The sequence below is a fragment of the Dipteris shenzhenensis genome, chromosome 19 (genome assembly GCF_047967505.1).
Source record: "Dipteris shenzhenensis isolate YYH24624 ecotype China chromosome 19, Dip_SZ_1.0, whole genome shotgun sequence".
Classification (NCBI taxonomy): Eukaryota; Viridiplantae; Streptophyta; class Polypodiopsida; order Gleicheniales; family Dipteridaceae; genus Dipteris; species Dipteris shenzhenensis.
Genome location: NC_141614.1, coordinates 34,872,985 through 34,886,066, shown reverse-complemented (window position 1 = coordinate 34,886,066; position 13,082 = coordinate 34,872,985). Strand labels below are relative to the sequence as shown.

At 43.2% G+C, this 13,082-nt stretch overlaps 1 protein-coding gene across 1 annotated transcript; it reads left to right on the top strand.

The window, feature by feature from the left end:
- Positions 1 to 433: 433 nt before the first annotated feature.
- Positions 434 to 5,345, top strand: LOC147890388 (protein ENDOPLASMIC RETICULUM-ARRESTED PEN3-like). The gene is made up of 2 exons (XM_087391114.1): positions 434 to 2,516; positions 4,895 to 5,345. Exons 1-2 carry the CDS (start codon positions 1,105 to 1,107, stop codon positions 4,917 to 4,919), a joined length of 1,437 nt encoding a protein of 478 aa, XP_087247240.1. The 5' UTR covers positions 434 to 1,104; the 3' UTR covers positions 4,920 to 5,345.
- Positions 5,346 to 13,082: the final 7,737 nt, after the last annotated feature.

Sequence of the window (13,082 nt, the reverse complement as noted above, 5' to 3'; positions counted from 1 at the left end):
CATAGGGGCTTACTCTTGGAACTTTAGACTTTTTTAAATTTAGATTGCCATTATTTCTTGGGGAATCACCCATCCTATCGAGGGGGCCCCCCCACGACCTGGGCCTATGCTGCAAGCAACATGGATGGAGTGCAGGCGGCCGCCCTGGAAGGTAGGCATGCTACGAGAGTGGGCAGGGGAAGAATGTGAGTAAGTTAGAATGCCCAGGTGAAGGGTGCAATTCAAAATATGAAAAGAGCTTAGAAAATTCGAGGAGAGGTCTTGCCTGGAAATGCTAATTGGTGAATGCCATCCAGGTCTTGCCTGGAAATGCTAATTGGTGAATGCCATCCTCAGACATACCTTAGCTAGGTGAGCCCTATATAGATACATACAAACACAACTATATACAAGACATACTTTGCCTTGGCTAGTTGAGCCCTATATATATATATATATATACACAGAGGTACACATGGTGAAGATCTCAATGGTTTGATTGGGTCAAAAATGCACATCAGGTGGTAGATCTTGTCATGAAGCATCGCCTGCCTCTTATCCTGCACACGGAACTTTCTGTTCTTATATCTAGGAATTGAGTGCTCCCTGAAGACGGAGAAACAGCAGCAGCGGCAGCAGCGCAGCTGAAAGTTTGAGAGGGATCCAGAACACGGGATCTGGTTTCTGATGTCTAGGAATTAGTGCTCGAAGAAGGAGGAGGAGAAGCCGCAGGAATTTTAGATATCACGGCAAGTTTCCGGCTCTGCCTTTCACCGGTTTCTGATATCTAGGAATTAGTGCTCGAAGAAGCAGACGCAGCAGCGGCAGCAGCACAACAGCAGAAGCAGGAATTTTGAAGAAGAAGAAGAAGAAGAAGAAGAAGAAGCAGCAGCAGCAGCAGAAGCGGGAATTTGGAGAGGGAAGCTGGGGGTTGGATTTACGAGGAGGATTCTTGAGAGAGAGATCGAGATCCTTGCATTGTAGAGCCAATTCGATCGATTGATCGAGAGAGAGAGAGAGAGACAGAGAGAGAGAGAGAGAATCAGACAGAGAGCACTGCTTAATCGAAGGTGCAACGCCACAATTTTGGCAATTGGGAGCTCATCGCCAGAGATTGGCTTGATCATGCCCCCTCCAGCTCTAGGCGTCGTCCACATGCAATCTCAAAGCCCGCATGGTTCATTGCCTCACAAGCTTCGCCTCAACGTCGGCGGTACCTTGTTTGAGGTTAGCTCCTCCACCTTGCAATCTGCCTCCCTCCTCGCACAAATCTCCCAGACTGCCTTGAAAGACAAGCAGTCGGAAGTATTCCTGGATCGCGATCCCGAGCTTTTGAGGACGCTCCTGTTTGTCTTACGCTTCAAGAGGCTTCCCTCCAAGCCGGCGGTTGCTGACATAGATCAGCTGATCGACGAGGCCAATTACTATGGCATGCTCGAAGTTTTCAAATCTGCGATGGCTCCACTGCGGCTGGACGGCCTAGACATGGAGAAAGTTGGGGCTTTGCTCTCCAACGGGCGGGATTTTCCTTCGGCTCTCGGTGCTGCCCCCAATGGCTCCCTCTGCTTGGGTCATGGAAGCAAGATTACCTTCTACGATTGGGCTATGCGACGCCATCGTACAACCCTGACAGAATTTTGGAACATCGAATCCCTGCACATGATATCGGAAAATCATGTGGCAGCCGGGGCTGCAGACATGCCTGGGCTTCATTTATACGATGTCGTGGAAAGCAAGCACAAGAAAAGCTTTCTGTGGACGGATGCGCAGGATCCGAGGGTGTATAATTCGAGCGTGCACGCCATAACTTCAAGACCCACGACGATGTTTGTGAGTTTCAGCAGTATGAAATCTGGGGATAACGCAATCGCCTTTGTTGATCCGGAAAGGCTAGAAATCGTGGGAGACATGGGCAGACAAAGGGGTTTGTCGACGATGGTGCCTAACAAGCTGGAATGGATGGAAAACAGAGGACTCCTAGTAGCAGGATCAACGGAGGGGAGTCCATTTGGTCACACAGGACACTTGAGGCTCTTTGACGTGAGGACTAAAGAGCAAATATGGGAGTGGAAAGAACCCAACATGACCTTAAGGCAACAGGAGAAAGACAGCTTTGCGGACTGGGCTGCAGCAGAGGAGCTGGATGCTATCTTCAAAATAGGGGTTACATCCGGGCAAATTGAGCTGCTAGACCTGAGAATGATGAATGAGGAGCAAGATCCATGGTTGCAGATGGTGGAGACCAGGCCAAACCTGGCTAAGGGGGAGGGGGGTGCTACAAACCTACTGGCAGTAAGTGGCAAGCAGCTGTTTTGCAGCCGGAAAGGGGATTTGGAGGTTTGGAACGAGTTGATCTTGCAGCTTGCAGGAGAGAAAGGGTATTGGGAGACAACTTTCAGAAGGAACTTTGTGGAATCAAGACGCAATGTGGGGACAGGTCATACAATTACAGCCATGGCTACAGGGGGCAACAGATTGTTCATTGCTCGAAAGGAACTGCAAGGTGTGGAGGTCTGGGAAACAAGGCGATTGCACAGGTAATGATCCACAGTTTCCAGATTTAAAGCTTTTGCTTCAAGCAATTCGGCAACTTTGCCTTTCTTCCACAAGTTTAGATACTTGGATTCCCAATGTTGTGGACAATTCCTAGCATCACTGCTAGTCATGCCTTCTTTGCACCTGGCATTTCCCTGCTAATTGCTGTGTGAACCTTGGTGCTAGTATCCTTTTCTGCCCTTTTCTGTCCTTATTTTTTTGGCAATTCAATCCCAGAGTATAATATGTAGATATTTAAAGCTGCAAACATTCGAATGGATGACTGTAATTACTTCTGATTGTTATATACAGGACATCAATAGATGAAATCCCAGGACATCATATATGATTTATTTCATTTTATTGCATTCCCACTCTTGACACTAAACGAGAGATAACACAGCTCATTGAATTTTCTCATAATATTCATGCTTTCCAGCCAGCCTTCAAGATTTCCTTTTGGTGAGGATGTGTGATTGCTATTACAAAAAGCTGATCAGTCAGCCTTATTGGGAAGGTCTTTGGACAAATCTGGTGAAGTATGTTTCATAATGCTTGACATGCCAGCCATAGTTACCAAGGATCCGGGAAAGTCTAATGCCAGAATGGGAATGCTTTGGGTTGGTCAAACCTGGCCAAAGCTGATCGAAATATCCAGACTATGGGAAAAAAAATTATAGCTCTGAACTTTCCATTTCATCTTTGAACCAAAAAAAAAAACACAAGAATCGATAGAAAATTAAAATGTACATTTCCTACGCCCCCTATATTATAGTAGCTAGTCCCTGCTATGCGTGATGGAGTTTATGGTTTTCAATCTTATGAGTGACTCTCGTGAGATTGAAAATGCACTATGTTGTGTTTTTAGAGGATGAGTTTGGGAATGTTCCTGGATTCATCTAGGTATGGGAAATGAGATTGAAAATGCACTATGTTGTGTTTTTAGAGGATGAGTTTGGGAATGTTCCTGGATTCATCTAGGTATATATTTCCCACGGCCCCTACTTGCGTCCTCTGCCTGCGCCCTCTGTTGGCTCCCTCTTTCTACGCCCTCTGACTGCGCCCTCTGCCCTCTGGCCCATACTACATACTCTGTGTGCCCATCACGCTACAGTTCTGTTGCTCAAGCTCAGTGCGCCATCTAAGCCTACTGCCCGTCCATGCGAGCTGTCGGGCTCTAGGCCCTATAGTATCTTCCACGCTCCCACCCGGTTGCATTACTGCCTCTCCAAATCAGCTCCTTGACTGCGCTGCTGCATCTATTGCTCTAGCCTCCAAGCTTCCTTAAGCCTTGACTATTGCGCTGCTGCCCGGTCCCCTCACTGCGGCTCCTTAATACTCCCCCTGATGCACACGTGGCACGACTCCCACGACTCTCTATTCTCGTGCCTTCCTCCATCGACGATGGACTCTCAGGTTCTTAAGTTATTATTACTTGTTATTTCTTACACACAAACCCCCCCCTCCCCTCCTTTTTAATTTTTTCTACTTATTTATCTACCTTTAATTATATACCCCTCTCTTCCCCTCTTAATTAATTTTTTTTGCATCTACCTCTCCTTTAAACACCCCCCCTCCTCTCCCCCTTTCCCCCTTGGTTTTGCCTCTCCCTTCCCTTTTTCCCAAACCCTCCTAAACCCCCCTCTCTACTCTATCTTCTATCCCTCCTTATAATTTTGTAAACCCTAATTTCTCCACCCCCCTCTCCTCCTTTTTTTAAACTTCAATTGCCCCCTCTTATTTCCTTACACCTACTTCTAAATTCCCCCCTCTAGCCCTAAGTAAAAAATAGGGGACTTATAAAATTTTCTCCCTCCTCACTCTTATCTTTTACTCTAGTTTCTTTATTAAAACAGCTCTACCTATTTTCTCCTAAACTATCGATTTTCCTTACTTTACCAAATTACGCCCACCCCCTCCCCCCTCCCACCACCATTTCTTTACTCTTCTAACTATTTCCTTCCAATCTCTTTCCTTGCCCTTTCTTTCTAACTACCATAAATAATGGCCCCTCTTAAAATTTCCCTTGCTCTTCCCTTTATATGTCCTCATTTATTCTTTCCTTTACTAGTTCCTTCCAAGTAATTTTTTCATACACCCTTTCTTTTGTTTATAACAAAAAAATTTCGATATAGTTCCTCTCCTAACCTCCTACCTAAATACGCTACCTAACCTTTTACTTTATTCACTCTACCAGATCCACACTCAAATATATCCATCTTTTTTCACTTAGAAACTTTAATACATAGTGCTGGTTAAGTTTATGGCTAAGTTTCTAATTTATATGACCCCAATAACAAGGGAGGAGTGCTTATGAGACATGTCTTCCCAACTTAAGTTAACCTAGTTCTTATCATGTTTCCTTGTTGGATGGTGGCAGGTATGCAGATTCTCCTCTTCAATAAAAGAGATGCTTGTCAGGACTTCACCAGCTTTAATTCTATTTGCAAAATTCATTTTGCTAAAACATTATTGGTATTCTTTGTCAATTAAACTCTTAACATACTTTGTTCATATATTCTTGTACAAGCAAAGGGGGATCTGCAGAGCATAGTAGGAAACCAATTCACTGTCAATATGAAGTAATTTGACCATGCTAGGGCTTGCTTCAAACCCATAGATCGCCTTCCATAATTGACATACTTCATGCAAAAACTTAGCATCTTCATAACCTAGTGTTTGTACCAAGTAGACTTCCTCCATTAACTCTCCATGAAGAAATGCATTCTTTACAACCATCTGATGCAATTGCCAACTGTTAGCCATATCTAAGGGAACCACCATCCTGATTGTAGTCATCTTAGCTATGTAACTGAATGTCTCATCATAATCAATGCCATCCTTCTGGGCGTAGCCCTTTGCAACTAATTGGGCCTTACCTATTGTTGCTTCCATCCGAATTATGTTTAATTTTGTAGACCATTTGCAACCGATAACATTCTTGTCTTTTGGAAAATCTACCAATATCCATGTGTCCTAATTGCTCTAAAGAATGAATCTTCTCATTCATGGCTTGGATCCTCTATGGTTTCTCTCTATCATCCTCAAACCTCTGTGGTTCCTTACCGTATAATGCATTTGTCTTATATGCGCATGATGTATTGCTGCAAATCCATCACAAGTGTCTTTGCACTGGGTATATCACCCAAGTAGACAAACTAGGTGAAGTGCTATCAATTTACCTCTAGCATGAGGTTTTCAAATAAGAGGTAAAGTTTAGAGACATGATTGAGAAAGAGATAGGTCAATGCATTGTGATCATCCATTCGGATGGAGGGGGAGAGTACATGTCAAGAGATTTTACCTCTTATTTGCAGTAGCATGAGTATACGTCGAGAGAACTTGTCAAAGACCATTGATTTTTCCCTTTGGAAGTACACCCAGATTTTATGCGATCATCAATATGAGACACATTATACTTCAGCCCACTCATGCTGGGTTGTGAGGACGTCCAGGCATCTACATGAATAAGCTTCAATACCTTGTGAGCTCTCTTTCCGCCTTGTAGAAATGGTTTGGTTGCTTGTTTGGTAAACTGACAAGCACCACATACACGTGATGGTACATGTGCTTTGAACTTTGAAACTACTATGACTATAGCTGTGGTTGGGAGGCCTTGTAACCTTTAATAATTCATGTGGCCAATGCGATTATGCCACATATACAAATATAAAATTTCAGTGTGTAACATGACAAGATTCTCTTACTTCTCCTTGGGTATATGTGAACGAATTTCTATCCACAAGCCACCACATGTATGCCATGACATGTGTTGTATGATCATGCATATTGAATCAGACCTCCAAATCCCTCTTGATCATTTGCCCTAATAACTCAAGATTGTTTGTAATGCTTGGTACATACATTACATCACCAAGCGTTGATGGGACAATTTAAGAGCCCGCAAAATCACTATAAATATCACACATGTTGTATATATCACACGTAGAAGCACCAAGAGGTAGGTGGGATTAGCACTACTAGGAACAATCTAGGCTAGGATGGATTAGCTTTAGGCAAAGAAGCTAGGAAGCAGCAATAGAGAAGCTATAAGAGTTTTTGGTTTTACTTTTGCAAATAATATGATTTTGTGAGAGACCCTGATTGCAAGAAGTGATGATGAAGTGCTCATGGCCACTCACGGGATAACTAGCATGCCCACAAGCTTTTGATTGTGGATCTGGAAAGCTGGTAAGTAATGCATGTGATGAGGACAATAGAGACATACAGAAGCACTAGAAGATGAGTGCACTCTAATGAAGTCTTTATGACAAAGGTAGTGGTTGTATGGTGGCTAAAGGATCGATTAGTTACATGTGATCCTATGAGTTACTTTGGAGACATATGTAGCACAGATTAAAAAAGAAAAAGATCTGAGGTCTTTTTTTACATGAAGGATGGATTTTAGAGAGAGTTGTAACTTCAAAAAGATATGAAAGCCATGTTTTAGAGAGAGGATCTGGCTTGGGAGGCCACATGGATATTTTAGAAGGAGATCCTCACACAAGAGAGCCGTGGGAGTTACTTTACAGATGCATTCTTCACAGATAGGTGAATGGTGTAGAGACCAATCTAGAGCTATATATAGAGTTTTAACGTGCTTTTTGAAGGACACTTGTAGAGAGATTGAGAGCTACAGTTTTCTTCTTTTAAGTGCATCGATCTGACTTCTTTATAGAAAGTTATTGCTTTTGCAATGTTTGGCAGGTGGTTGAGAGATATTGCATCCGCTTTTAGCTTTGGTTTCCAAGTGTTGTTATGGGCTTGTGACAGACATGTTGTTAAGTGCATCGATTTGACTTCTCTATCTAAAGTCATTGCTTTTGCAATGTCTAGTAGGTGGTTGAGAGATATTGCATTAGTTTTTGGCTCTAGAGGAGATTGAGAGCTATAGTCTTCTTTTTTTAAGTGCATCGAGCCAACTTCTCTATCTAAATTTATCGCTTTTGCAATGTCTAGTAGGTGGTTGAGAGATATTGCATTAGTCTTTGTATTTGATTTCTAGGTGTTATTATGGGCTCTAGTTTCTAGCTATTGTTATGGACTTGTCACACAAACAAAGAGAGGTTGAGCTGTGTTGTGGTGTCAGGTTCCTTGATCGTGCTGAGTTTGGTGTTGAAAATTTGGACCTTGTTGGAAGGAGCATCTTAGTACTACAAAGAGATATTTGTAGGTGGTTGTAGGCTGCTAACTTGCAAGAGTGTTGCCGGTAAGCCAAAGATTTCATGCACGGATAAGCAAGTATTTGGAAAGTTTTGTGGATTATTGAGGAGCCGAATGGTGTTTCAGGTTATAGGACCAAACTAGCCCATCATGCCAAGGTGAAGTGTTTGGCGGTCTTGGAGGAATTTGATGTAAGGTTATTTGGAGTTAGTGCAAGTTAGGCTATCATGTTATGCCACCTAGCATGGGATCTTTTCCACTTACTTTGGGTAGACTATGGTTGAGGTTAGTGAAGGTGGTGCAATATTGAGGCAAGGGTACTCTCACACTTCTAGACAGGAAGAGGGTAAGGAAAACATTCTACATGGTGGACAGGAACTTCTTGGGGAAGAAGGGGAAGAGGAAGAGGAGAGAGAGGAGAGCTCGAGTGGGAGTGAAAAGACTAGTGAAAATGAAAGTGATGTTATGAATTTGAGTGGGGATGAAGTAGGAATGTTGGCTTTAGAGAAGGCGGAGAAAGAAATGGATTATGTAGATACCTTAATTTTGGCCATTAATGATGGATGTTTTGAATTAAAAAGTGATGTGCAAGGCAAAAAATCACATAGATGAGGTGGAGGCTAAAGAGAAGAGAAATATTGAGGAAATGGAGACTTTTATCAATTAAAAAATAAATAATAAAGAAGATTATGTTTCAAAGATGCTTATTAATTACTTGACTTGTGATGAACAAGAATCATACAAGCAGATGATGGTGTAGTTCCTTAGTATCACTTGGTATGAAGAGATTAGGGGCTTCTAAGGAGAACAACTTCATATAGAATTGAAGGGGGGAGTAAAATGCGTATGCCAAAGACGAAGACCCTTGAGTAAAGAGCAATAAGAAGCCCTAAGGGAAGAGATCAAAAAGTTGTGTATGCCAAAGACTAAGGCCCTTGAGTAAAGAGCAACAAGAAGCCCTAAGGGAAGAGATTGAAAAGTTGTTAAAAGTTGATCAAATTTATCCAATTTCTATTCAAATGGGCGAGTCATGTGGTCATAAGAAAGAAGAAGTATCGATGATGACAAATCTACATTTAATGTAAGCCTCTCAATGCTATGACAAAGAAAGATTACTACCCCCTACCTTGTGTTGATGAGATCCTAGATTCAGTATTAGCCAATCATGAGCATTACAGCATTTGTGATTGGTACTCTGGCTACTTTCAATTGAGGATATCCTCAGAAGATCAAAAGAAGACTAAATCATCACACCATGGGGATGTTTTTGTTACCTTGTGCTTCCTTTTGGTCTCAATAATGATCCATCTCATTACCAAAGGAAGGCCAATTGTGTATGCTCCATTCCTAGGGAAGTTTGTTAAAGTTTTTATGGATGACATTTGTATTTGTTCCAGTAGGCTCCTACACTGTGCAAGGTTGGAAATGGATTCGGGCAAGTTTTACTTGCAAGGTGGTTAGCTTAATCTAAGGAAGTGTTTTCTATCTCAAAAAAAGATTAAATTTCTTGGGCACATGGTTTCAAAAAATGGCATAGAGCCCAATGAGGATAAGGTAAAAGCTTTACTTCTTCCACCACGACCCAAAGATGTCAAGCAACTTTGAAACTTTGTGCAAAAGATCAAATACATGGCAAGATTCATTTCCATGTCATTGGAGGTGCAATATTCTTTACAACATGTGGTCAAGCAAGAACCATTGTGGTATGGACTGAAGGATGTAATGCAATGGTTGAAAACATGAACATTGGTGCAAACGCCTCACATGGATAAGAATTTATTTGTGAGCCAATATATAGGAGTGGATACTCTTGGTGCTTTTGCAAAAACAAAATGGTGTCACGTATAGAAGCTTGTTTATTATGCAAGTCATGTAAAAGGCTGTAGCCAAGAGGAGTTATCAGAGGAAGCGGGCCAGGTCATGTCATGCCTGATTTTTTCATGTCTTGCAGATTTTGCCACTATCACTTGCCTAAGCCATTTGTTATTCTTATCACTTATGATCTTTTACCTCAATTATTGAGCAATGCTAATCTATCTAAATGTATGATGAATTGGATCATTGAGTTGTGGGAGTTTGAGTTTTCCTTCTTGGTGGAAGCCTTTGCAAGAGTAAGCCTTGCTAACAGACTCACTTATCTCATGAAGGTCCAATCCATGTAAGGTAAATCAAATCCCAAAAGGAATGCAAGGAAGAAAAAAGGACTTGGAAGGAGCTTTTGTTATGCTTTTTTATGGTTCTTTTTACAAGGCTCATAACAAGCCTTCTGGTGCAGTTGTATTGTATGATCATGGGGGGAAGAAAGTTATATAATGGTGTGTGTTCTTAGATGGCAAAAGTCATAATGAGGCTGAGTACATGAGTCTTGAAAAGGGGGGCTTTTTATCTTGGATATGGGAATCAAAAGAATCAGAGTGGTGGTTGATGCTTTACTTGTGGTGAGGTGTTGAGAGTTCACGCTCAACATCATGTGATCATGTGTGCATAGCACCATCATGTGATCATATGTGCATAGCACTAACCCAATAGAGTGCTATAAAGGAAAGGGTTAGATTCCCTAACCCTAACCCTAAATGGGTTTGTATATATTCTACATTTTCAACTAAATCTAGTATACAGTTAGTCATTTGTGGTGTGCTCTCTAGCTGTGCCCTCTCTTCTCATCTCCACTCTTCTCCTCTCCCCTCTTCATATTTTGTCATGGTATCAAAGCATGGTTCTTCCTTCCGCTGAGGCGCCATCCTTCTTGTGAGAGTGATTAAGAGATTGAGAGATCGAGAGAGATTGAGTGTTGCATTCTCATTGAGAGAAAATTATGTTCACTGAAAAATTTCTGTTCAGGTGAAGAAAATTCCGTCCATTTCCGTATCATTTCTTGAGTTCTGTGTGAGAAAGAGAGAGATTTCTTCCTTCCATTGTGAGAATTTGAGAAGTTATTCTTCGAGTGAGAGAGAGAGATTGAGGGATTTCATTAAGTTTCATCGAGAGAAAGAAAGAAAGATTTCTGTGTGAGAGAGACAGGGAGAGATCTTGTTCTTCATTTTGAGAAGTTCTTGAAAGGTTTTAGGACTAGTCAAGCCTTATCACTAGGCTCCATGCTCGAGGTAGCTCCTTCCAAGCACCCCGACTTCACGGTACTACAGCTCATACTCGACTCCAGCTTCATGCACATGGCGCCTGAGTAGCCCATGCTTCACAACAAGCAGTCATTCTAAGCTGAAACAGGCACCTCAACGACGACTTGACAACCTCGTAAGCCACGGGCACGAACAACAAGCCCTGCAAGGCTCCCATCAGCCTCCAATGCCTAGCTCGCGGGCTCACGACTTCACGCCTGCCTCGACTTCACGCATCCAACGTTCTTCCTTCACGGGCTGTAGCACCCACACGGCAAAGCTACGATCTCCAAGCCTCTTCTCCAAGGAGTCTTCATACAGAAGCCTCTTCTTCAACCGTAGGCTGCACCACAACGCATCACCATAGCACGTCCTTCATCAAGCTCCAACAGCCATGGGCTGCATGTCCTACAGCAAAGCCTCCATACGCAATGCCTCCCACAGCTCCAGTTAACAATGCTTCTAGCAGCTCACAATCCAGCGACCTCTACACTGATGGTCGACTCTACAGCAATCCCCTCCGCGTTCACAAGACGACCTTGCGCCAAGAAGCCTTCCATGCAAGGCTCCAATGCCACGACAGCGCGGCTCCAATCGGCTGCTGGTTGCTCCAACTAAGCAGCTCCCTCTCCATGCCCAATGACCTTCGCACAGCGCGCCCGTAGCGCTCGTGTCTGGCGCCTCCTACGTGAGCTTCTGCAAAGCGGCGCTCCTTAGAGCTCAAAGCTACTCTCCAGCGCTACTCAACAGCTTCTACGCTCCATGGGCGATCCACAAACATCTTCCAAGCTCCTAGCCCCACCAACGGACCTTAAAGCTGCAACGCATCACAGAGCGCTCCAACCCGCAGGCGCCCCACAGCCTCAGCTTCCCAATAATCGATATGTGGCGTGACTCAAAGGGACATGTGGCTTTCTCCTTATCCTCAAGGATCACTCCACAAACACCACACCCACCTTGGGTCAAGGTAATGCGGGTACCGTCACCTTGGTTAAAAGTGGATAGGGTTGGTTAAATGGAGGAGACCCTTAGTCAGCCTTTTGGATAGGGTTGGTTATATTAACCAAGGTCAAGTTAACCCCGATCAAGGTTGGTCACCAAACTACCACGTGGCACCCTATCTGCCACCTCAACAAGTGCCACGTCACCTGATCTACCACATCAGCATTCCACCTTGGCAGCCAAAGTCAAAGTCAAAGGCCACATCATCATTGACTAATCATCACTACCACATCAGTATCCCAATCAATTGCCACATCATCAATGCCACGTGGCACACTGACCCTCTGTAGGCACACACAGTGCTCCACAGGCACTTCATGTGACCACTCCTACCACATCATCAATGTCCCACTGGCACACCTCTTGCTAGGCACGGTGCCACATCATCACTGCATGTGACCCACATTGACACATCATCATTGAGCACCATTTGCACTCCTTTTGCCCCTCCACCTAGATCAAGCCGTATCTCTTGATCCAGGAAGAATTTGAGGGCGCTCCAAAAAGGAAAGTCGCTCGATTTTTCATGCTCTACGTGCTTGTCACATCACGCACACATTTTAGCGCAAGTTACACTCACATTTGAGCCTCGCCGATGACAAATCCACTTCCTACATGCACATCCACCTCTACATCGACGCATCTGACCCAGCACTTAAAAAGAACAAAAGAAAAGGAATTATTTGTTGCTGTTCTTTCATCGATTGATGGTTGGTATAGATTTACATCAGAGTAGACTAGATCGCCATAGAGAGGACGCTTTGAATTTCCCCAAGTTGCCAATCTAAGCCATGCCCGAAATCCTCGACTAGCACTTACTCGAAGTCAGTCCATACGCTCACATACGGTTTCACATCTCATTACATTACCTGAAACCTCGCATTCCATCAGTTCACAATGAGCAGACTTCAGAGTTGTTCAGAGGCATTGCCGATCATTCAGTAGGCAGATAACATTTGATTTCACATACACATGCCACCATTGTAAAGCTTACATGGCTATTTCACGGCATTGTGCACATTGTTTTAACCTTGTAAAGCCTCTTGGTTATTTCCGGCATCATTTGCCACAAGCCTTGTAACACATATCAAATTTTATATATTGCAATTCTATCTTCACCAACAATTCAGAGATTTAACTTGGCACAGTCAGTGTTTTGCAGTTGATTTATACAGAGAATTTTTATGAAACTTTGAGTATATTTTTTGCACCATGTCTATGACTAGTAACCTCAATCTGGAGGCATTTGCTAAGCTAGACAACTCCAATTATGGTACATGGAAATAC

Coding starts and splice junctions, on each gene's coding strand:
- LOC147890388 (XM_087391114.1), top strand. CDS start 1,105: ATGCCCCCTCCAGCTCTAGGCGTCGTCCACATGCAATCTCAAAGCCCG. Junction 2,517..4,894: donor GAAACAAGGCGATTGCACAG/GTAATGATCCAC, acceptor GGATGGTGGCAG/GTATGCAGATTCTCCTCTTC.